We start from the raw sequence: 25048 nt of genomic DNA, 5'->3' as shown, positions 1-25048 counted from the left end.
GAAACTCAGCCGAGCCTCACACATCAATACCCGGCACTCGGATCGGAGCAATCAGCTGCAACGAAATACATGCAGCAGAACGCTCCGATCTGAGTGCCGGCGGCAGTGCCGGGTATTGACGTTCAAGACTCGTCCGAGTTTCTCGCATGAGTGTATGAGCCCTTAATCAAATAGCCGTACTCATAGTGAGCGTCTCTGATCCTCCCCCCCAGAGATCCATTTATGTAAACTGTTATTTGCATTACAAGGGCACATAAGTAGAAGATATTTTCTTTAAAAAAAAAAAGTTTTTTTTTTCATATTTGTTAATACTTTTGGTTCTAACATTTATTTGACTTGTTTACCTAAAAGATCAGAGTGGGCATCACTTTCCCATACTTGACAACTGGAGAGTGTAGAATTTGTATTATTTCATAGTTTCTTGCCAAGTGAATCCTATTTGTGGAAGGCACTTTTGCAGATCTGTTATAAAAAATATATAGACCTTTTTGCTGCATCTATCAGGATTTGATAAAATGACTTTTGGGCACCATCACAGCGTGCTTGTCTAGAAATACTGACCCTGCTGGGCAGAAATACCTCATACTATCACATTTGATTTTCAGATAAAAGACTGATCCAGGGTGGTCCCTCAAAAAAAGAAACACAAATAATCCTCCAGCAGACTACACTATAGTTCGAAAAATATATTTACAGTCTATTACAAAGATTACAAATGGGTGTCTATGAAATGGAATTATTGAAAATGGACTTTACTATAGTTAAGGAAACATCTTAGAAATGACTTTTTTTTATTCTAACAATCAAATAAATAAAATGTCATAAAATAACAATGTACAGAGATTAAAATGACTGTAAATTAAAGTAAGCAGAAGAGTATATCCATTTGTGTTTTCTGCAGCCATCTTTGGTCCTATATGATAAAATACATTATGTAGCATTGAAATACCTGTTTTTATGAACCTCTGCAAGTAAAATAGAAAAATATAGTGCATTTTCGATGTATTCAGAGCTCACTACAGAGAAATGTGTGTACAAAACAAGACAGTATAAATAAAATTTACACACTTTACACTGAAACATTTACAATTCTGTGGATGCCCACATAATCAAAGACCAAATTTTGAACGATCCCTGGGATCTTTCTTTAAACAAACCGAATCTGTTCTACATGATGGGTCGTCCACCATCTAAACATATTTTACAAATATATTTCTTACTCTAAAGATATGCACAAAGGGAATATCTAGAAAGACACAATTTATTATTGCTTCTGGTAGACAGAAAAAACCCCAAACCAACCTCTGTTCATCAGATACTTATTTAAAAAAAGCTCAATTCTAGTTACCATATGTTTAAGTATTAACTTCTGTTCTAAGATGCCCATCTCTTGAATGGTAAACAAAAGAGTTACCCTTGTCACCCTGATATATAGAGCTAAATATAAAATCTAAACCGTACAATCAAACATGGATTGCATTCAACAAGATCTTGTATAAAATATATTTTGGCTATTTCAAATCTGTCGTTGTACAAAAAAATGTTGATTCCTTAGTCACCTTGCACTTATTTGCAGGCAGTGAAAGGTTTAGACAGTGACTGTGCCAAGAGAGTCTTTTGTTTTTTTTTTTATTGAACTTGACATTCGCATAGGGAAGGCTTTATATTTTACAGTACTAGTTCATAGTATGTAGTTTAGGAGACCCTGTTTTTCAGAGAATTAAATAACTCTCAATTTTAGCAATTTTTTTTTTTTTCACGATTTAAAATTTTCATTGTTTTCTACATCAAAGGTGCCATGGCCGCACAGAGTGCCATTATTGCTTTATATTCGGCAAGTCCTTAGAAAATATGTAAAAATAAGCGGTTATTAACCTGTAAAGTTTCGTTTTTTTACTTGCCTGCTGTTGATTTGCCAATGTCTACATAAATATCTAAGTCAAATGCCAGAATAACAGCATTCAAAATATAACTCTAACCATGCTAATGATATTAGTCTCCTAATAAATGTGCAATTAAACTTATCGACCGACCCTCTCCGAGAAAAAGAAATCTAAGGAGAATAAACACATTAAAAAATAAGATCATATCATAAAACACAGCTTAAGGAAAATAGTTTTGCCTTATTTACCAATAATCTGGAGATTTTGTCCAACAAATATATTCTTTTTTTAAAATGATTTATATACAGTACATTTGAAAAAGTCCATTGGGCAAAAAGGAGGTTAGAGAGCTCTGTTTGTTCTTTATTCAGGTAGTACTTTGTTATTACTGCTGTCATCCTCGCCACATGAGTCTGAACCAATTTCTCTCTCGGGAAATGTCTGGTGGCACTTAGGAGTTCAAGTCTGTAGGTGCTTGAGGATCTAGTTGGTTTTTATCTACAGCAAAACGCTATAGTAGAGAGGACTCAGTTAACTGAGCAGATTCTAGCAGCAGTTCTTGTGTAGTGAAGGCCAGTGCTGTTGTCTCATAGTCTTACCTCCCTCATAAGGGAGGCCTGTCTATCACACTTGTATTCCGGTTCCATGAAGATGTATCATTTGTGCTCTCATAGTCTGAATACTGCTCATGATCTTCTTCTGATGGCCAACCAATGAGATTCCTAAGCTTATGATATCACTGCAATGGAAACAAAATAAATTGTATAGTTTACAATGTGAAGTCACTTAGGAGAAATTTGCGTGTGTACTGTGATTTGTCACATGCATACACTAGTGGAAGAAGTACACATGTAGCAAAAACCAAGCACACAGCAGTATCGGGTACTTAAAGGGCTTATCTGGGACCACTATATTTTTTTAATGGGCCTAGGAACTTACAGGCTGGTAATCACTAGCTAGCTGCCTGTTCTAGCAGGTGTCAATCTTTGCTAGTGCAGAGCGGTCAGGGACTGCTCCTGCAGCTTTTGTTGATGTCACATTGACAGAATGGATGCTTCACTTCCAGTCTGTGCTGTTGATGCGATGTTACTGGCGATGCCATGATGATTGACAGCCATCTCCCCAGTGCCTTAGTGCGGGAACTGTTTGTCAATTAGTATGACGTTAGCAGTCATCTCCCATTGACATAGCAGACCAGTAGAGGAAGAGCTGCTCTATAGATGTGTGGTCAAATGAAGCCGAAGAATCGCCGGTAGGAGCAGTCCTTGACCATGAGCCGGTGCCAGGCCGAACAGGCTATTAGTTAGCAACTACCTGTCTGTCAGTACTCAGCCCTATGAGAAAAAAATACAAATAGTACCAGATAACTCTTTAAAGAAGTTGTCTGACCAAGTGAATGTCATTTCCTTTGTTAATTTACACCATCCTACCCATTATTTTAAGTGGCCAGGAAACCCCTTTTAATTATGTAATATAAGAAAATAAGGATCCACAATTGGGCAACCACAGAAATCTATGGGCCTATAAAATGGTATTCTGTGTGTCTGAGAATTTAAACAAAGGTTTTTGTGTGGCCGGTTCTATTAGAAACCTAATTACAGAACTATTGTCTCCTTGAAACAATTCTTAGGTACCCATAAGGACACATCATGTGTCGTATAGCATAGTGCATTGCTTCTAACATTTATTTTACACTTACTTTATTGTCATTCCAGCAACAGCTTCAAGTGAATTGTATCCTGCGGAGCTAAAGTTTTCCTTATACCGTTCCATCTTGATAGCTTCTAACCACTCTCCAACAGAGCAGAATGTTGAGAAATCAGGGGTGTTCTGGTCAAGAAATGGGCTGACAGGTCTAAACATTGTGAAAAGAGAATACAGTCAGTTTGAGCCATAATACAGGATGATAATGAGACAAAATTGTTTGTTTTTTTTGGCATGTATGGAAATGGCCTTATCCACCCCCCATACCCCATACAGTAGCTTCCATGTGTTGTCTTTCCATCTATTAGCATAGCAAGCAGAGGCAGGAGATATTGCAATGAATGGTACATGTCAGGTGGTGGTAGTACTGTTACAGATTTTCCACCAGTTAAACATTTTCTTCTTACCAAATCAATGTGACTAAAAAAGAAACGTTTCACCAGAAATATTCCCGTCAGAAGCATAATCCTTAAGTCTTAGTTTTTGTTATTACTATTTATAGGACTTAGTATTGACTTTTGCTAAGATAAGTAATGGTTACTTTCCCTGTATTTTAGAACATCACTCTTGTTCAGATTTTCGTAACCCAACATTCAGAAAGCTGAATAAAATTGGCAGAAGAAGCCATTATCTGCATATTAGAAAGATGTGTTATTCAAAAATCTGTTAAGTAAAGCAAAGCCAGAATTTGTTGCGGCCTAATTACATTTTGGCCATTGAAGACACTGCTCTTTTGGAATAGAGCGATTAAAAAAAAAAACGTTTCAGCTCAGCTGTAGAAGTAAAATGTGAGTCAGTAACACATGCGGAAAAAATAAAGCTTGCATTATAAAGTTCTGTATGCAGAGTAAAGGATGCCTTTTTAAGAAAACTACAGTGGAAATGAATGCTGTGTTATGACTCAGTGGTTAAAGTCTTGGCAGTTTCCTCAAGTTTCCTCTTTCATATTCAGTAACATTAAGAATTGTAACTATTCTAAAATAGTGATCCTCAGAAGACCTCATAAGAATATACATGAGTACTGCATAAACACATTCTTATACTTGTGAGTCAACTAAAGCTGACACTTAAAGTCTAAAAGAATTTCATTTGCGTTCTCTCAATATATCTGTACATTTGTAGGAATAACTGTGTGAGCCATATGTTAATCTAATCATTTTGCTAAACATGCAGTAAAAATATGTTGAGTCAAGCAAAAAGCTGTTTTACGTTTCTCTTAAATTTTGTAGTCAGGGTAGGTTAGAGGCATTAGGATGGCTGGGGAGTAGAGAGAAGGTTTCATGTACAGTAAAATTTAAATTACAAAATTAAACTCTTATTTATACACTAGAACAAACATTTTCTGTTAGATTATTGTGTTACATTTGCATATTATTTATTTAACATAGAAATACTCTTGGCGACATTACAAAATGGGATGAACATAGTGGTATTTAAGCCCATCACGTTAGTCACACGCGATAGATAGTATAGCAAGCTGTTACAACTTGGGAAAAAAGCCACTCTTGCTGTATCATATGCTGTAGTAGTTACTCTTTCTAACAGTATTACCAATACTTGGAAGTTGTCTCAATCACCAATTTCTCTTCTTTCAGCAAGCTGAGTCACAGTAAAGAGCTGCATAATGGGAGTGACCTAGAGAAGAAGCTATAAAAGCCAACTGCTTGACTTAACATACTCAAAAGGAAACCACCCATTTATTACATACTATGGAAACACCACAGTGATATTCCATAAAGAATACATATAACACTGCCTTAAATAACACATTAATATTACATCCAATGGTAACAGTGTCTTTTGAAATGGGTTATCTGGGACTTTAACATTAATGGCCTAGCCTATGAATAGTGGCCACAGCCGGGTAATGCAGATTCAGCCCATTTGATTTGAATAAGTGGTGCATGTGCCGCACTCGGCCGCGGACAGCACACAGTCCACAAAACTGCGCTATGCAGCTCCAAATCTGAGTAGTTCTGAACCCCTCCAATACCGAGAACAGCTGATCCTAAAAATAGGCCTTCAACGTTAAAGTCTCATACAACCCCTTTAAAGGATAGGGCTTCCTTTCAATTTTGGACTTGATTTGAAGAAATTTGCCATAAGAGAGCACATCAGGTAGTGTACATAGACAGAGAGTTAAACAAGTGCACATATACTGCGGAGCAGTACGTAGGTGAACAGTAATTATTTTACTTCTCATGTGCAGCAGACATTAATACAATGAAACAAGAGTTAGGATAAGAACTCAGTCAGCATAAGGAACTAAGCATGGTATAAGACACTATACATGCAGATAATGTCCAGTGGGGAAAAAAGTACTTAATCAGCTACTAATTGTGCAAGTTTTCCCACTTAAAAAGATGAGAGGCCCTGTAATTGAGATCATAGGTAGACTACAACTATGAGAGTCAAAATGAGAAAAATCCAGAAAATCACCTTGTCTGACTTGACAAGATTTATTTAGCAAATTATGGTGGAAGATAAGTATTTAGGCACCTAAAAACATGCAAGATTTCTGGCTCTCAGACCTGTAACTTCTTTAAGAGGCTCCTCTGTCGTCCACTCGTTACTTGTAGTAATGGCACCTATTTGTTTGTTTTCTCATTTTGACTCTCATAGTTGTGGACTACCTATGATGTCAATTACAGGCCTCTCTCATCATTTTAAGTGGGAGAACTTGCACAATTGGTGGCTGACTAAATACTTTTTTCCCCCACTGTAGTACCTTCACAGTGTAAATAATCTGGGCAAGAATATTTAAGTAAGGATCTATATTAAAATGGAGAAAAACATGTATACTTTTTAAGGCATTTCTAATGGTACTAGCCCTATATAATAGCCTTTAATCTGCTTTCTGAGTTATATACCGTATACATACCCATATATTGGCACGTCCATGTTCTTGCCTTTATAGAACATTGCAGGAAATTATTGCTAATACTTGTACATGGTATATATATTATCTCTTTTTTTATATTTCTTTGGTCCAGGCTCACTCACCAATTGCCTCATCTGTGGCTTTTTCTTTTAATATGTATATAATTATACATTCATTTTATTCTATTTTGATTAAGTTTTGCAATTTTATCTTGGCCTCAAAGTTTATTGCTCTTTTTGGTATTTGTATTCTTATCTGTGGCCTAAGCTATGGGACTGTTCATGTAGGTGTAGCTGTACTTTGCCTTACCTGTTACATGTTCCCATTGGTGTTTTCAAGCTATTGGGGTTCCGGATCATTTTGTCAAGAATACCAACAATCTGCTCAAACTTTGGTCGTTCCCCACGCTCCTTCTGCCAGCAATCTAACATTAACTGGTGAAGACCTGCAGGACAATCCATTGGAGAAGGCAGCCGATAACCCTCCTCAATAGCTTTAATAACCTACAAAATAAAAAACAGCAATTTTATCAAATGAGCCTAAAGAACCAGCAGTGTACTGTACTGTATATTCGATTCTATAAATCAAGTCAACTTATCACAATCAAAGATCAAATTAGATATTAGTTAATCCTATGTAAACATATTTATTACGATTGCCATAATTTTTACATTGGCAACTTTTTTTTAAGCTATTCGCATAATAGCACGTTTCAACGTTTCACGTTGCATAAGTTGAGCTGCATTTACACTGTAAAATAATCATGAGCCAGCAATGTTAAAAACCCTCATTTCATGATTATTTTGAAGAGTAAACAGGCTGCCAATCACCAGATGAACGAGAAAAATTCTTGTTCATAAGGTGAAATGATCTTTTGCGCAGTGCAAACGATCATCGTTCTCGACTGCAGGGCTGTGGAGTCGGTAAGCCAAACCTGTGACTCCGACTCCTCAATTTCCCTTACACCAACTCCGACTCCACGACTCCGTCTCCCACATATATTGCTTATATTTATGTGAAAAATTTATTGTAGTACAATGTGAACATCAGACATTTCATCATTTTTATGATACAATAATCAAAATATTTAGATAGAACATAATATATATTTATTGGAATACAACTTTAGAACACAAAAAACTGTAATAAATTGTAAATATGTAATACACTATGTAATATCGATTACACACATATATATATATATATATATATATATATAGAGAGAGAGAGAGAGAGAGAGTAGAGACCAAAAGTTTGGACACATCTCATTCGAAGAGTTTTCTTTATTTTCATGACTATGAAAATTGTAGATTCACTCTGAAGGCATCAAAACTATGAATTAACACAAGAAAATTCTTTGAATGAGAAGGTGTGTCCAAACTTTTGGTCTGTACTGTATATTGTATGTATATATATATATATATATATATATATATATATGTATATATATCACTATGTAATAAACTATGTAAGTGGCAAAAAAAACAGTTTTCAACAAAAACATACTAAATAACATTTGTGTAGTCTATGAATTTGTTCTAAGAAACAGAATTGCCTCCATCAGATCCTCCTTCATAGATGACCTCAAATCTGACCTAATAATTTTAAGGCTAGAGAACCTCTCTACACTAACTTGGGTTGGAGGCAATGCCGTAACCACATTCGCAACATCTCTATCAATTTCCGGGTATAAAGGAATTATTGCCTTGTGCACAGTCAGTTTTGATGAACGGTTGAATTTTTCTATTTATTTGCGAGCAAGTGAAACATTTTGCTGAAATATGGTCAATCTGCTTGCTATAGGATGGAGTGAAATCTTTTTCCTTGCGGCAACGCTTTGCCTGCTCCATGTCATCCAAATACTTGTCAAAGTCAAACTCCTCATCTGATGAGAATGAAGATATGGCAGCAGTAGCACTGTCAGGACCCAAGTCCTCTTGCGCCTGGCAGTCCTCCTGTAAGCCACTCATCCTAACTGCTACCTCAGTCAGAGCTTCTTTTCCTTTAGTAAGCTGTTTATCATCAAGCAGTATACGATGACTTGGGTCCACATAAACATCTGCCAGAAAATTTTTATTTTCCAAAAGATGTGAATACTTTTCCGCCCAATGATGACAAAAGTATTCTCAGAGTGATACCTTTATTGGCTAACCAGAAAATAATATGTTTGCAAGCTTTCAGAGCACAGAGGCTCCTTCTTCAGGCAGGATAACCATTTGTTATCGTGCCTGAAGGAGCCTCTGTGCTCTGAAAGCTTGCAAACATATTATTTTCTGGTTTGCCAATAAAGGTATCACTCTGAGAATACTTTTGTCATCGTTGGGTAGAAAAGTATTTACATCGATTTTTCTGGCTAACACAGTACCACAATATAATTTATTATTGTACATCATTTTCCAATAGCAGTGTCTCTCTCCATTTCATTGAAGCAGAAATGCCATCTGCGATTAAACCTCCTCTTTGGGACAGGCAAAACAGCAAGTTCTTCCACTTCCTTATGAAAATGCCAGGAGTTAAATCCTCAGCTTGTAATTTTTTAGTCACGGTAAATGGGTGATTAAGCAATTCCTTCAATTCAGCCACCTGTGTCCATTGACCTTCATTTAGGGTTACCTGAGGCTTCACATATCTATAAGAAACGGTTTTAGTTCAAGCAATCGCTCAATCATTAAATAAGTGCTGCCCCACCGAGTGGCTTGATCGACAATTGCCCCTTTCCCAGCACGTCTCTTCAAGATGGAATCAATTTTAGGGGTTCTGGCGGCAATAACCAATTTCCTCACTTTTCCAATCAGATTTCCAGCATGTCCCTCTTGCAGACTATCACTTATTGCCAGCTGCAGCGTGTGCACAACTTTCTCACTTTCTCCAGCTCGGGGCCCAGGAATCGGATCCTGTGCAGGGCAGGCACTCCTCCCCCTCCTCTCTGGTGAAGACAGAAGACAGGACAGAGGAGGGGAGATTGCCCCCTGCAGACGGGAGTTTTGATAGGTGCGTGCCCCTGCTTCTAGAGGGGGGGAAGTTGCCCCTTCTGCCCCTCGCTGGCTATGGCCATGATTCACACACAGCGTTTTTGCAGATCCGTTTTTTGCAGTAAAATGCAGTGACTCTGGGCATCCCAACAAAGTCAATGGGTTTCAAGATATGACATTCAGACACATTGTTTTGTGAGGATCCATTTTTGGGCTGAATGAGCATGTCAGTTTGTGTGGCGTTTTTCTAATCTGCCTTTGCTATTGGAAACATTATCTATGAGCTCAAAAACCTTTCAGGTGTTGCAGTTTTTTAAAAAGCTGATCTGCCTTTGCAGCTGAAAAACGTATCCCCAAAAAAACGCAGCAAAAGCACTGTGTGAATGTAGCTTTAGATCAGGAATAGAACAGCCATTTATAGGACATTTCATAACTTTCCCAAATTCCTATGAAAAAATATTCAGCACATTCTGCATTGAACTACTGTACCGAATTTATTATATAATTTAGGAGTCGGAGTCGGTCCATTTTATACCGACTCCACCAAAATGAGCACCGACTCCACAGCCCTGCTCGGCTGTACATAATCCTGTGTAAACAAGACACGCACTGATGAGAACCACGGCAGCCTATACGCACTAAGCAATCCAGAGTAGAGCAGTCAGTGTGCATCATTTGCTTTGATTTGCCAGTGTAAAAAGGCATTTAAATGACAGACAATCAGACGACAAATCAATGAAAGTTTACCGACTGGTGGTCATACAATGCTGCCGGTCGGTTCATGTAAACGGACCCGTAGTGTCTGATGGTTTTCCCTTGCAAGAAGTGACAATGTTATCTATAAATTACTCTCATTACAGCCATTCACTTATTAGCAATGCCTTTGGTAAATTTTGCAAAGAAGCTCATTTACTGATCATGATGCTATGATAAAAAATGTCTCAGATTCTTTCTCAGCCACCTATATATTGATATATTAACCAATGTCATAGCTACATCATTTTCCTACAACTGTACCCTTAGGAGTGCTTGCTCTTTATGGTTTTGCCTTGCTTGTACTGCACATATTTTATATATGATTAATATACTTGCACTATATGAAAAAAATATCCGTAAACACAGAACATCTAAAATGTATAAAAAAAAGTGTATCGGAAAAACTCCACAACCAGTGAAGATTGTGAGAATCTTTGTGATACTAGATACCACTCATATTCATTAAAACAGTTAACAACTAATTCAACCAACGCGTCTCATAGGCCTTCATGGAAAGGGAATACGTATTATTATATTGTCACCAGAAATAACCACTTTCAGAAACAGAAAGAGGAAAAAATCTTCTAGAAAATCTAACAATTCATTCAGTGCAGCACACCTATGACAAGGCAACAAAAAGAGTTAAACGTGATCCCACTGTGGTTTTGTGCTGAGTCCTGCTTTCATAATAGAGAAACCTTTAACTGCAAATGTGGTGGTTAAGTTAAAACATATTGCTGCAAACTTCATTAAACCCTGGAGACCCGAGTGGAAATTCACGGAGAGAATCAATCAAAGGGACATGTAAAAGGTTAGAATGATGTTATAAGGTAATTCATGTCACTGACATTGAGTTATAAAGCACTTGGAAAAAAAACACTGGTGTGGTATTCATGTTCCCGAATATCATGCAGTGAAGGATTGTCTGAAATTGACTTGTGGGAAGACTGCGACACAAAAGACTTTCTCAACCTTAACAGGGGAAACAAGCTTGACTGGCGAGTGGCAATTAATTCTTATCCTTATGGCAATGCAGTAAAATGAAAGGACCAATTCATAAATAAAATGGATTTTTATTCATAAAACCGTGAACTCATAACTGGAAATAAAACATTAAGATTTTTTTTTAATTTTTAGCTAAATAGATTTCTAGACTTTGTAATTTTTACCTTGACATGCAAAATTGTTATATAATACAACAAGCATGTCCGATATATATATATATATATATATATATATATATATATATATATATATAAATATATATGACATGTATGTTGTCTTAGTTCTATCATATAACAATTTTTGCATGTATATATATTTATTTTTATAAAGTAAAAAGTAAAATGGGGATATACAAGCAGAAAGAACTGGGACAGCTCTCTTCACTTCATTATTTTATGCCCAACAAGAACAAGAGGGGTTTGGGTTTCTAAAACCCTGGACTGAATTTTTTATTTTTTAATAGAAATATTATTCTGCAGATGGAAGGAGGTAGTGAGTACGATGAGAACTTGTATATTCCAGAAGTCAAGGAAACAAGATGGGCAAAACTTGAAGCCATGGTAACGGAGCAAAACATTGATAATGTTTTGGTTGCTCATGGACGCATGTAATCTGTAAGACATCTGTATCAGTGTATTGATTTTGTGGCTATTATATTTCTTCTGCATTTGTGTGCCTCTTTAATGCTTTAACCCCTTCATAACCATAGGTCTTTTTAGTTTTGCGGTTTCTTTTTTTGCTCCCCTTCCTCCCAGAGCCATAACTTTTTATTTTTCCATCAATATGTGAGGGCTTGTTTTTTGCAGAACAAATTGTACTTTTGAACAACATAATTGGTTTTAAGATATTGTGTACTGAAAAACGGGAATAAATTTCCAAGTGAGGTGAAATTGCAAAAAAAGTAAAATCCCACAGATCTTTTTTGTTTTGATTTTGTACTAGGTTCACTAAATGCTAAAACTGACCTGCCATTATGATTCTACAGGTCATTATGAGTTCATAGACAAAACATGTTTAGATTCTTTTTTTTATCTACCGTATATACTCGTGTATAAGCCGACCCCCTTAATTTTGCCACAAAAAACTTGGAAAACTTATTGAATCTCGTATAAGCCTAGGGTGGAAAATGCAGCAGCTACTGGTAAATTTCAAAAATAAAAATAGATACCAATAAAAGTAAAATTAATTGAGACATCAGTAGGTTAAATGTTTTTGAATAGCCATATTGAATCAGGAGTCCCATATAATGCTCCATACAGTTCATGATGGCCCCATAAATGCTCCATACAAAATACACCCCATATAATGCTGCACAAAGGTTAATAATGGCCCCATAAGATGCTCCATAGAATAATATGCCCCATATAGTGCTCCATAAAGGTTATGGCCCCATAAGATGTTCCATAGATTATGCCCCATATGCTGCCCCATAAAATGCTCCATAGAATAGGCCCCATAAGATGCTCCATAGATTAATCCCCATATGCTGCCCCCATAAGATGCTCCATTGAATATGCCCCCATAAGCTGCCCCCATAAGATGCTCCATTGAATATGCCCCCATAAGATGCCGCATAGATTATGCCCCCATATATTGCTGCTGCCGCTACTGCAGGTATCAAAAAAAAAAAAAAGACAGACTCACATCTTGTCCCTGGGGGCCAGGTGCTGGTGTGCTAAGCAGGTGGAGACACAGGCGCGCTATGGGGGACAGGTGTCGCCACTGGCTCAGGACCATGCACCTGAGATATTCACCTGTCCCAGTTCCAATGCTGCTTGTCGCTGTCTGCCCACCGGGTCCCTCTGTCAGTGACGTCAGGCAGCATAGGGCACGCACTGACTACGAGGGACCCGTCAGGCAGACAGCGGCGAGAAGCGTTGGAACAGAGACAGGTGAATATAGCATATACTTACCTCCCCCTGGTGCATCTCTGCAGCCCCGTTCTCCCATGGTCTCCCTTCCTTCAGCAGTCACGTGGTACCGCTCATTAAAGTCATAAATATGTGCATATTCATGACTTTAATGAGCGGTACCATGTGACCGCTGTAGGAAGGAAAGGAGACCGTGGGACAATCAGGGGGGCTGCGGAGACCGTGCCAGGATGATCTGACACCCCCGCTCCCCACCTACTCCCTGGCTATATGACTCGTGTATAAGCCGAGAGGGGGACTTTCAGCCTCAAAAAATGGGCTGAAAATCTCGGCTTATATGCGAGTATATACGGTAAGTGGTGAAAAAAAATTCCAAACTTTAAAAAAAAAAAAAAAAGAAAAATTGCGCCATTTTCCGATACCCATACCCAGATAGCATCTCCATTTTTTGTGGTCTCGGGTTGAGTAAAGGCTTATCTTTTGCTCGCCGAGCGGACGTTTTTAATGATACCATTTTGGTGCATATTCAATCTTTTGATTTCCCATTATTGCATTTTAATGCAATGTCACGGCAACCAAAAAAAATGCAATTCTGGCGTTTTGACTTTTTTTTTTTCACTACGCTGTTTAGCAATCAGGTTAATCCTTTTTTTATTGGTAGATAGGGCGATTTTGAACACGGCAATACCAAATATGTGCATGTTTGATTTTTTTGTTCAATTTTGAATGGGGCGAAAGGGGGGGTGATTTAAACTTTTATATAGTTTTTACACTTTTAAAAACTTTTTTTACTTTTGGCATGCTTCAATATTCTCTCTGCTACATACAGGCGATGATCCGTTCGCCTGTATGTAGCTGAATTACTCACATGCTATGAGTGCCGACCACCGGGCGTCGCTCACAGCAAGCCGGCAGTGACAACCATAGAGGTCTCCAGGAGATCTCTAGTTGTCATGCTAACCCATCGGTGACCCGTGGGGGTCACCAATGGGTGGATTTCTGGCACGATTACCGGAAGAGCATGTTAAATGCCGCGATCAGCGTTTAACAGTGGCATTTAACGGGTTAATTCCCTGTGGCTCTTCTGGGCACATGTCACTGTTCAAAACAGCTGACATGTGCCGGAAAAGATGTGGGCTCCCCGTCGGAGCCCACATCAAAGGGAGGTTGTCCGATATCGGCGTACTATTGCACCCAATGTCGGAAAGGGTGGTTAAGGGACCTAATAAATGGCCATTTTTTTCATCTTTGTCTACATTTTCTGGCAAACATAACTCTTTTTTATTTCACTCACTGATGAGGCTGCTTTATGTGGGACAAATTGTATTATTTTTTGCATGCTGTTTTGGAGTACATAAAAATGATCATATAATTTACATAATTTTTTTGTGACACAAATATAGAAAAATGCTATTTTTGACTTAGTTCCTTTATGTTTACATTTTGTATTGCTCATATTTCACAGCAAACAACCTGTTGAACAAATGATCCAAGTTACTACAGGTCTGTAGATATTTAATATGTTGAGATTTACTATTTAGTTGCTTTTTTAAATATACATACTGTACTTATATGAAAAAGTATATATATTTTCTGCATTTGTTAAGGGGGCACCTTTTATTTTTCCAAATGATCCTCTATGACACACACACTATAAAATATATATATATATAAATATATATATATATATATATATATACACATACATACACACACACACGTGCCTCTCACAAAATTAGAATATCATCAAAAAATTATTTTTTCAGTTCTTCAATACGAAAAGTGAAACTCATATATTATAGAGTCATTACAAACAGAGTGATCTATTTCAAGTGTTTATTTCTGTTAATGTTGATGATTAACAATGAAAGCCAATGAAAACCCAAAAGTCATTATCTCAGTAAATTAGAAAATTTTGTAACACCAGCTTGAAAAATGATTTTAGCATCCGAAATGTTGGCCTACTGAAATGTATGTTCAGTAAATGCACTCAATACTTGTTCAGGGTTCCTTTTGCATCAATTACTGCAGCAATGCAGTGTGGCATGAAGATGATCAGCCTGTGGCACTGTTGAGGTGCTACGGAAGCCCAGGTTACTTTGATAGCAGCCTTCAACTCGTCTGCATTGTTGGGTCTGGTGTTTCTCATCTTCCTCTTGACAATTCCCCATAGATTCTCTATGGGGTTAAGGTCAGACGAGTTTGATGGCCAATCAAGCACAGTGATACTGTTGTTTTTAAACCAGGTATTGGTACTTTTGGCAGTATGGATAGGTGCCAAGTCCTGCTGGAAAATGAAATTTCCATCTCCAGAAAGCTTGTCTGCAGAGGGAAGCATGAAGTGCTCTAAAATTTCTTGGTAGACAGCTGTGCTGACTTTGGCCTGGATAAAACACAGTGGACCTACACCAGCATATGACATGGCTCCCCAAACCATCACTGATTGTTTAAAATTCACACTAGACCTCAAGAAGATGGGATTGTGTGCCTCTCCATTCTTCGTTCAGATGCTAGAACCTTGATTTCTAAATGAAATGCAAAATTTCTTTTGCTTTTCCGATGACTCACAATCTGTTAGGAGTCAGGTTCCTGGTCTGTTCTGCAGGAATCCAGACCCTTACATTCTGCGGTCTGTTGCTCTTTATCTACCGCAGAGGAGATTGCCTTGCAGCTAATCTCTCCAGGGGCTAAGTCCCTCTGTCCTCCTACTGAGCATGCTCATGAGACAGTTTCCCATTGGAGATCGGGAGTCATGTGCTCAGGTCCTGCTCCAGATCTCATTGGTCCATCTCGGAGATCTGGAAGCTTCCGGAAGGTCCCGGCTGCTATAAAAAGCACGCATGGCCGTTCCGCCATGCGCTAGTATAGACTATACTGCTGTTTGAATGGTGACAGATGTATGATTCTGGTGACTGACTTATTATGAAACCCCTTCCCTCTGATATTACGTATGTGGTTAGGGAATTAGTTCAGTAGTCTGTGCCAGTCTGTGGCAAGCCTTAGACCACTGTGCACACCGCACCTCTACGCTAGCGTCCGACATAGCGCCAGCTTTGTAGCTTTGTCGTCCAGCAGCAGTGTCCTGCGCCACGCTGCAGTCGCAGCCCTTCTTGGCGTTCGCAGTAGCGACACCGCACACACGGTAGGTCTAGACGGACGCAGCCCCTCTGTCTTAGTTCCTGCTCCTGTGACCTTATACCGTGTGTGCATTTACCTGAGGCCTGTGACTCTAACAGGCTCAGCCTTTTGTATGTTTTTGTTGCGGCGCCTCTGTGTGTTAACAGAGCCCGCTCTGTGCACTTCAGGTAAAGTTGAACCCGTGCGCATTATATCGCCATATTACTCATCTGCCATTACTCAGCAGCGGTTGTAACACCTACTGCACGGTGGACCCCGAGCGGCGAACGCACTTTATTATTATTTTTATTTAGTGCGTTCCGCTGTTCCTAACACAATCCAGAAATGTCAGTGGCTGGATGAAAGATGCAAGAGTCTGTCTGGATCCCAGAAACTCACTCAGCTTTTATGCACACACTGATTACAAGCAAACAGATCACAGGTGAGAATGTTACCTTTAGTAGCCATTCAAACCCATTTATGTCAACTTCTGTGCATGTTATCAGGCCAAAATCACCTGGGTATATGAACTTTTGATCAGGGTCATTTGGATGTTTTGGATTGTCATTATGATTTAAAATGTGAAAACACAGTAGTATGACATTAAAATTTGCTTCACCCAACCTCTAACCATGAGTGGAGAAAAAGTTTTAGTGTTATCATTCATATTCTCTGAAAAAAGGACAAGAAAGCAAAAATTCTGCCGGGGTATGTAAACTTTTGAGTATACACACACTCTTATAGCTGGTAAAAATAAGTATTGAACAATTGAACATGTGCCCAACTGTCTAAGTAATTATATTTCTAAAAGTGCTATTAACATGAAATTCTCACCAGATGTCGGAAACAACCCATCCAATCCACACAGGTAAGGAAATCAAACCATAGATGTCCAGAAATTCAGTTATGTGTAATGATGAGAAATCATACACGGAAAAAGTATTGAACACACTTACTGAAATGTATTTAATACAAAATTCTTTGTGGTGATGACAGATTGAAGACACCTCCTGTATGGAGAAACTAACCGTATGAAATGCTCAGGTGTGATTTTGGTCCATTCTACTACCCAAAAACTCTTCAGATCTTGAAGGTTCCGTGGGCTCAGTCTTTGAAATTTGAGCTTTAGTTCAGACCTTCACTTAAAAACTGCATTTTGTGTTTACGTGTCTTATCTTTGCCTAATATTTAAATTTGTTTGGTGAGCTGAAACATTCAAGTGTAACAAACATGCAAAAGAATAGGAAATCAGGAAGAGGCAAACACTTTCACACAGCTCTGTGCACATATAGAGATTTTAATGGACTATGAAAGAGGGTAGGAAAGGTCCAATGACTGGTTGTTCTAAAAGATAGAAATGTCCAAGAATGATGGGAGATTTTACTAGCAATGCTGGAAAGAAGGGAGAATTGGAAGCATTTAAAGAGACCAGGCTGAACTAAGAACTTCATCATTTGTTAGAAAGGAAAAAATAAATGTATATAAAATGGAAAGAGGGGGCATATCTAAAGAAGAATATAATGCTATTAACAGGGAATGCAGGTCAAGCATTAGAAGAGCTAAAGCCAACATTGAAGAAAGGCTTGTAAGGGAGACCAAAACCAGTAAAAAAGGATTTAGGGGGTATGTCAAAAGAAAAGTGAAAGATGCCATAGGATTTTTACAGGATGAAAAAGATGAAGTGGCTAAAAATGATGTTGAGAAGGCTGAACTTTTTAAATTCTTGTTTTGCATCTGTGTTCTCTAAAAAACAATTGTAACATGAACTGATCTTCACGGTGCCAATGAAGGAATAAAAGAATCCACACTATCTATAAACAGAGAGATGGTGAGGGAACACATAGCTAATTTAGTTGAATTTAAATCTTCAGGCCCAGATGAATTACATACTAGGCTACTGAAAGAGATAGCAGTGGAAATTGTGGAACCACTAGCCAGAATCTTTGAAAAATCCTGAAGAACAGAAGTCCCAGAAGATTGGAGAAGGTCAAATGTTGTCCCTATCTTCAAAAAAGGAAGATGGAGCCAGGAAGTTACAGGCCAGTGAGCCTTACTTCTATACCAGGAAGATCTTTGAAAAAAATATTAAACAGCATGTATGTAAGAACTTGGATAAGCATGCAGCAATTAACCAGGGCAAGCATGGGATTGTAGCAAACAAGTCATGCCAGACTAATCTAATTTCCTTCTGCAATGGAATCACTGACTGAGTGGATCAGGGAAATGCGGTAAATATAGTGTATCTTAACTTTAGCAAAGCATTTGTTAAAGTATCTCATACTATCCTTATTGAAAAATTGAGCAAGTATGGGACTGAAAAGTCTACGGTTAGGTTGATTCATAACTGGTTCAGTGATCGTACTCAAAGAGTGGTAAAAAATGGTTGCAGATCTAAATGGAAAAGTGGGGTGCCACAAGGCTCTTTCCTGGCCCCAGTGTTGTTCAATATTTTTATAGATGATCCAGATAATACAACGGAAGTTAAATTAATCAAATTTGAAAACAATGCAAAGCTAGGAGGGATAGCTAACAGAGAAAGGATTCAGAAGGATCTAGATAAGCTTGAACTATGGGCAGCGAATAATAAAAAGCTATTTAAGGGAGAAATGTAAGATTCTACATTTGGCAAGAAAAATGAAAATTACATATACAGAATGGGAAGAATAGAACTAAACAACAGCACGTGTGAAAAAGTTTTGGGTTTACTAGTAGATCACAGACTGCACACGACAACAGTGTGATGCAGCAGCAAAAAAGGTAAACACAATTCTAGGCTGCATTAAGAGAAGCATAGAGTCTAGATTACTTGCAGTAATTATCCCCCTCTACTCCTCCTTGGTCAGGCTTCATCTGGAATACTGTGTCCAGTTCTGTTAACCACATTTTAAAAAAGACATTGAAAAACTGGAGCAAGTTCAGAGAAAAGCTACCAGGATGGTGAGCGGACTGAAAAGTATGTCCTATGAAGAAAGATTAAAGTATCTGGGAATGTTTAGCTTGCAAAAAAGAAGGCTAAGGCCGGTTTAATACATCCTGATATTTCCGGTACTGGAAAAATCGGTACCGGAGATATCAGTGTCCGTGTGTCTACTATGTGCAGCACACGTGTGGAAACCGTGTGCAGCATCAGGACCACACGGACGGCCGCTGAGGAAGTATCGCTACCGTAAGCCGCTGTCCCCCAGTAACTGGTGCTGAAGCCAGCTGTCATCCATTCTCCCCTGCTCTGCCACGATCAGCGCGAGTAGAGGAGAATGAATGAATGAAAAACTGACCTGCTATGACCTCTGTGGGAGAATGCAAGTGATGAGGTCACTGTGTCAGAGCTTGAACTGCCGTGACCTCATCATTCTCCGACGGTCCTGAGGTCACTTTTTCATTAATTCATTTTCCCTTACTCTCAGACAGAGCAGGGGAGAATGGATAACAGGCGCGTTCAGCACCTGCCACCAGGGAACAATGTATTACAGTAGCGCTACTTCCCCGGCGGCTGTCGTATACACGGAGGACAGTGTGCACTGTTCGCCGTGTGCACGTGTGTCCGGGTGAAAATGGACACACGGTCTGTGAAAACACGCTGACATGTGCATAGACCCATTCATTCGAATGGGTCTACATGTGTCAGTGTCTCTGGTACGTGAGAAAACTCTCACCACATGTACCAGAGACAATGACGTGTGAAACCGGCCTAAGAGGAAACTTAATAGCTCTCTACAAATATCTGAAGGGATAATCACAGTCTAGAGGGATTATCCTTATTCTCATTTGCACATGGAAACATGAGAAGCAATTGAATGAAATGGATAGAGAGAAGATACAAGTTAGATATTAGAAAAAACTTAGATATAGATATGATATAGATACACACACATCATGCACACACACTTGCACACCCCTTTTAACAAGGTTTTGTCATTTTAAAAAAATCGCACCAATAATAATCATTTCAGATTTTTTCCACATTTCATGTCACCAACAATCTGTACAAACCCATTGTGAAACTAACTGAAATTATTTTGTGGGAAAAATAAAAACAAAACTAAAATAACGTGCTTGTGTAAGTGTGAACATGCTCTTATAATTAGGGATGTGGCTGTTTTCAGAAATAGCCAATTACATTTATACTCATGTTACATAGCAGTCACCACACAGCTGCCATTGTTTATAGTGACTGTGATTAACACCACATAAAGCTTACCGTATATACTCGTGTATAAGCCGAGATTTTCAGCCCATTTTTTGGGCTCAAAGTCCCCCTCTCGGCTTATACACGAGTCATATACCGGGGGTCGGCCAGGGAAGGGGGAGCGGGGGTGTCAGATCATACTCAATCTTCTCTGCAGCTCCCCTGCTTGTTCCATGTTTGTCTGCGCTGCTCTCTTCCTGCTTCAGCTGTCAAATGGCACCCGCTCATTAAATATGCGCATATTTAATGAGCGGGTACCACGTGACCGCTGAACCAGGAAGAGAGCAGCGCCAACATACATGGAACAAGCAGAGGAGCTGCAGAGACAAGTGCCAGGACCCGGTGAGTATGAACGGGGAGGTTTGGAGGCATATTCACCTGTCCCTGCGCTCTGCTGTCTTGCGTCCTCTGCAGTGACATTCAGGTCAGAGAGCGCTATCGCGCTCTCTGCCTGCACGGTCACTGCAGAGCGCAACGCTGATGAGCAGGGGGGAGTGACGGAGGTGAGTATACAGTTTTTTTGTAAGGGAGTCAGGGGCAGCAGCAGCATAACAGGGGCCACTCACTGTGCAGCATAACAGGGGCCACTCACTGTGCAGCATAACAGGGGCCACTCACTGTGCAGCATAACAGGGGCCACTCACTGTGCAGCATAACAGGGGCCACTCACTGTGCAGCATAGCAGGGGCCACTCACTGTGCAGCATAGCTGGGGCCACTCACTGTGCAGCATAGCTGGGGCCACTCACTGTGCAGCATAACAGGGGCCACTCACTGTGCAGCATAACAGGGGCCACTCACTGTGCAGCATAACAGGGGCCACTCACTGTGCAGCATAACAGGGGCCACTCACTGTGCAGCATAACAGGGGCCACTCACTGTGCAGCATAACAGGGGCCACTCACTGTGCAGCATAACAGGGGCCACTCACTGTGCAGCATTATCTGGGGCCACTCACTGTGCAGCATTATCTGGGGCCACATACTGTGTAGATAACTGAGGCCACTCACTGTGCACCCTCAGCTTATACACGAGTCAATAAGTTTTCCCAGCTTTTTGTGGCAAAATTAGGGGGGTCGGCTTATACTCGGGTCGGCTTATACTCGAGTATATACGGTAGTTGTTCTAGTAGAATTTTCCTGTAATTTTATTATAGCAAAAGTCATGGTCCATTAGCAAGTAACAACACAGCAAAGGGATTTCATTGTTAAAAGTTATTAGTCAGGAGAAGGGTAAAATTCCACAGCATAAAATATACCATGGAACACTTTGAAGATGGTTATCAAGTGGCTTAAATCTGGCACAACAGTGACATTACCTGGATCATGTCATCGCTCAAATATGAATGAAAATACAAGAAGAAATTTGGTTCAGGAAGCTGCCAAAAGGCCTAAAGCAACATTAATGGAGCAGCAGTAATTTCTGGCTAATACCGACTGTGTACAGTATTTTTCAATAATCTCCCTTATGGGTAGCAATTAGGGTATCAAGATGGAATTAATTTCTTCTAGAGAAATATATCCAAGCCCAGCTATGTTTTGCCAAACCTACTTTAAGTCTGACAACAGAATGTGGAATAATGCGTTATGGTCTGATGAGACTAAAAATTGAACTTTTTGGCCATAATTCCAAAAAGTATATTTGGCGCCAAGCCAACACTGTACATCATCAAAAGAACACCATACCCACAGTGAAGCAGGTTGGAAGACGAGCAGCATTATGTTTGGAGCAGTTTTTCAGCAGATGGAACTGGGGCTTTTGTCAAAGTGGAGATAATTATGAACAGTTCCAAATATCAGTGAACTTTGCATCAAAACTGTCAGGCCTCTGCTTGTACGCTGTAGAGGAATTTCATTTTTCAGCACAACAACCACCCTAAGCATACCTTCAAAGCAGAAAAAGATTTGCTTCGGCAGAAGATGACCAATGTTTTGCAATGGCAGAGCCAGATCCCAGAAACATACAGATCAGAGATCAGTTCTAGACCCCACTTAATAGAAAGTATGCCCTGAAGTTAGAAAAGGTACAAAGAAAAACCACAAAACTGATAGGAGACAAGGAGCATCTTAGTTCTGAAGAAAGATTAGCATAATTAAATGTATTGAGAAGGGATGTCTAAAGACTGCATTTACAAAGCCCAACTGTGGCCTGTTAAAACACTTCTGATCAATGACATACAATCCAAATCGGTAGTCGTTTAATAGCCAGTGTTAAGAGACCGAATGTACTTTCATGCTCAAAGGACATTTGTTAACACCATTGTTCTCAGCAGAACATGTCATGGTTACACTGGATGATGTGCTACAGAGAATGATGATTTTTAAGAGCAAACTTAAAAATACCGTAACACAACGAATGAGTTTTTCTTATTCATCCGGTGATTGACAGGCAGCAATACACCTAGTCTAAGGTAGGAATACACCTTTAACACAACCATTTTAACACTGGTCTTTGGTAGGATGAGGCTGAACATAAAAATAATAGTTAAAATGACTAGTCATATGACTCTACTATGAAGGTAGGTGAGTAAAAATAGATGTATTATACCTTGATATCAAACAACCAAAGCATCAAGATCTAAGGTTATATATATATATATATATATATATATATATATATTTCTTTTTCAGCATGCCTTATAAAGGATTGCAATAAAAAATGGAGCTTTGATGGGCCAAACAAATATGTGAACCTCCTTGCATGGGAATATTATATGATAGGAAAAGCACTTGATATGCTTCAGTCTTCAATAACAGCCTGTCCAAGGATGATATGTCTGATGAGACCATCTGCCGTTAAGAACTAGATTCAATGAAGATATCACTGCTCAATAACATGTTTGCTAATTCCGCTACAAACAGGAGTGTGACATTAGAGACGGCGGTTAAAAACGAAAAGCTGAAAGTCAATTGGTGAGCTGCTCAAGATAAGACATGCTTAAAATTAAACTTTGAAAACACTGCAGCAAGTGACTTATGAATTGAATCTCTTCACAGCTTATGTCCAGCTCGGGGATAAATACAGATGAGAGCCTCCTAACTGCGAGCTGAACAATAAATGATAAACCTCACTTCCCATGCGCTTGTTTGAATGTTAAGCAGCTGTAGCTTTACAATCATTTTATATTCTTGTCAGAGATGTGTATGTTTGCTGGTAGAGCTTGAGGAAGGTGTCAAAGATATGAAACTTTACTGAGTACCAAGGGGAATGTAAATATTGCTTTTTCCCAGCCCCAAGGATTTGTTTGCACATATTTTGACAGTCCATGAAATCTTTGACACTGAGCCCTGTCAGATGTTAACAACGTTGCACTCTGAAAACACACAAAAAAAACTTCATCTTAAACTTTTTATATCTTTTTCAAGCTTTGTGATCTCCATCTCCAAAACTATCATGCATAAGAAGGCTTAATTTAACTGAAGTGAATGAGTTAGACTTTACAGTGCATAAAACGTAAGACAATGTTATATTGTGCACTGGGAAAAAATGATTTATGAAATACCGGCAATAAGAAAACTGTTAATGTCTCGAAGAATAACTAATTTTATTTCTTCAGAAATCAACAGTATACAAGAAAACAAGAAACGTAATATATCCTACTAGTGAATTCCACTTCTTTCTCCTCCTGGACTGATCATTCATTCTCAAACGTCTCAATTAACAGGTAGAATCTGTCTTCAGTGAATTCACATTTTATCACTACTGAGATAGAAGGGGACAGTCGCTTCTCTTAACATTTTATGGAGAACTGTTGTTTCAGGAAAACTTGAGTCTGCCTCAATCTCCTCCCCCTCTTTTCTCCATAGACATTAAAAGCACCAATTGCCATCTCCTATCTCAGTAAAAGGAAAATTTGTCTTCACTGAATACAGATTTTACTCATGAATTTAAAGTGAAAGATCAATCTAAGAGATTAAATGAGCAAATTACCCAGATGCTTATTTTCATGTGCACTATTGATTTACCAAATAAAAATGGAAACAACAGTTACCCATTAAAGCAGATCTGTTACCAGATTTAACAATACAAACTGCATATCTTATTACACAGATATCTTAGATCATATGTTAAAATGGATATAATCATGAATTTAAGAAAATCACTTATGACAAAGCTAGAGCTGGACTCAAAAGCTTTTGTGAGGAAGGAAAATTAAAAAAAGGAAGCTTATAGAGCCATTCTGACATGGTAAGTAAACCAGTCTCATCAAATTTGAAGGGAATCTGTCACCTACCCTTTGGCGGGCGATGAAAACGAGATCGGTCCGGTCCGATGGCCGGTGTTCACGATGTGTGCCGCCTCCCCATCCTTGCCCGCCGTCCGCAGGTTATTGCTGAATTGTAGTAGGTGTACGCCATTTTTTGCACGTGCGCTAAGCATTCATAGCTAGCACACGCGCAGTATGCTTTGCCCAACTGTGGGCAAAGCCGAAAAGCCTGACTGCGCATGCGCCAGTTAACTAAGCCCCGAAACACAGCAAAATACTTCCGGGGCTTAGTTAACCGGCGCATGCGTAGTCCGGCTTTTCGGCTTTGCCCGCAGTTGGGCAAAGCATACTGCGTGTGCGCTAGCTATGAATGCTTAGCACACGTGCAAAAAATGGCGTACACCTACTCCAATTCAGCAATAACCTGCGGACGGCGGGCAAGGATGGGGAGGCGGCACACATCGGGA

The 25048-nt window shown here is 39.1% G+C and overlaps 1 protein-coding gene across 4 annotated transcripts in view; it reads right to left on the bottom strand.

Annotated features, from left to right (window-relative positions):
• Positions 1 to 671: 671 nt before the first annotated feature.
• Positions 672 to 25048, bottom strand: part of EPHA7 (EPH receptor A7) — a 283691-nt gene continuing 259314 nt past the window's right edge. For all 4 annotated transcript variants that reach the window (XM_073589546.1, XM_073589548.1, XM_073589547.1 and 1 more), the window contains 3 exons: positions 6778 to 6971; positions 3583 to 3738; positions 672 to 2622 (listed from right to left, as the gene is read on the bottom strand). In XM_073589546.1, the coding sequence (XP_073445647.1) occupies positions 2508 to 2622; positions 3583 to 3738; positions 6778 to 6971 (465 nt within the window). In that variant the 3' untranslated portion in view covers positions 672 to 2507. The remainder of the gene's footprint in view (positions 2623 to 3582; positions 3739 to 6777; positions 6972 to 25048) is intronic.

Source organism: Dendrobates tinctorius, unplaced genomic scaffold (genome assembly GCF_039654945.1).
Source record: "Dendrobates tinctorius isolate UK_male_01 unplaced genomic scaffold, ASM3965494v1 ptg000111l, whole genome shotgun sequence".
Classification (NCBI taxonomy): domain Eukaryota; kingdom Metazoa; phylum Chordata; class Amphibia; order Anura; family Dendrobatidae; genus Dendrobates; species Dendrobates tinctorius.
The sequence above is the reverse complement of the archived record's forward strand: the minus strand, read 5'-3'. Positions and strand labels throughout refer to the sequence as shown.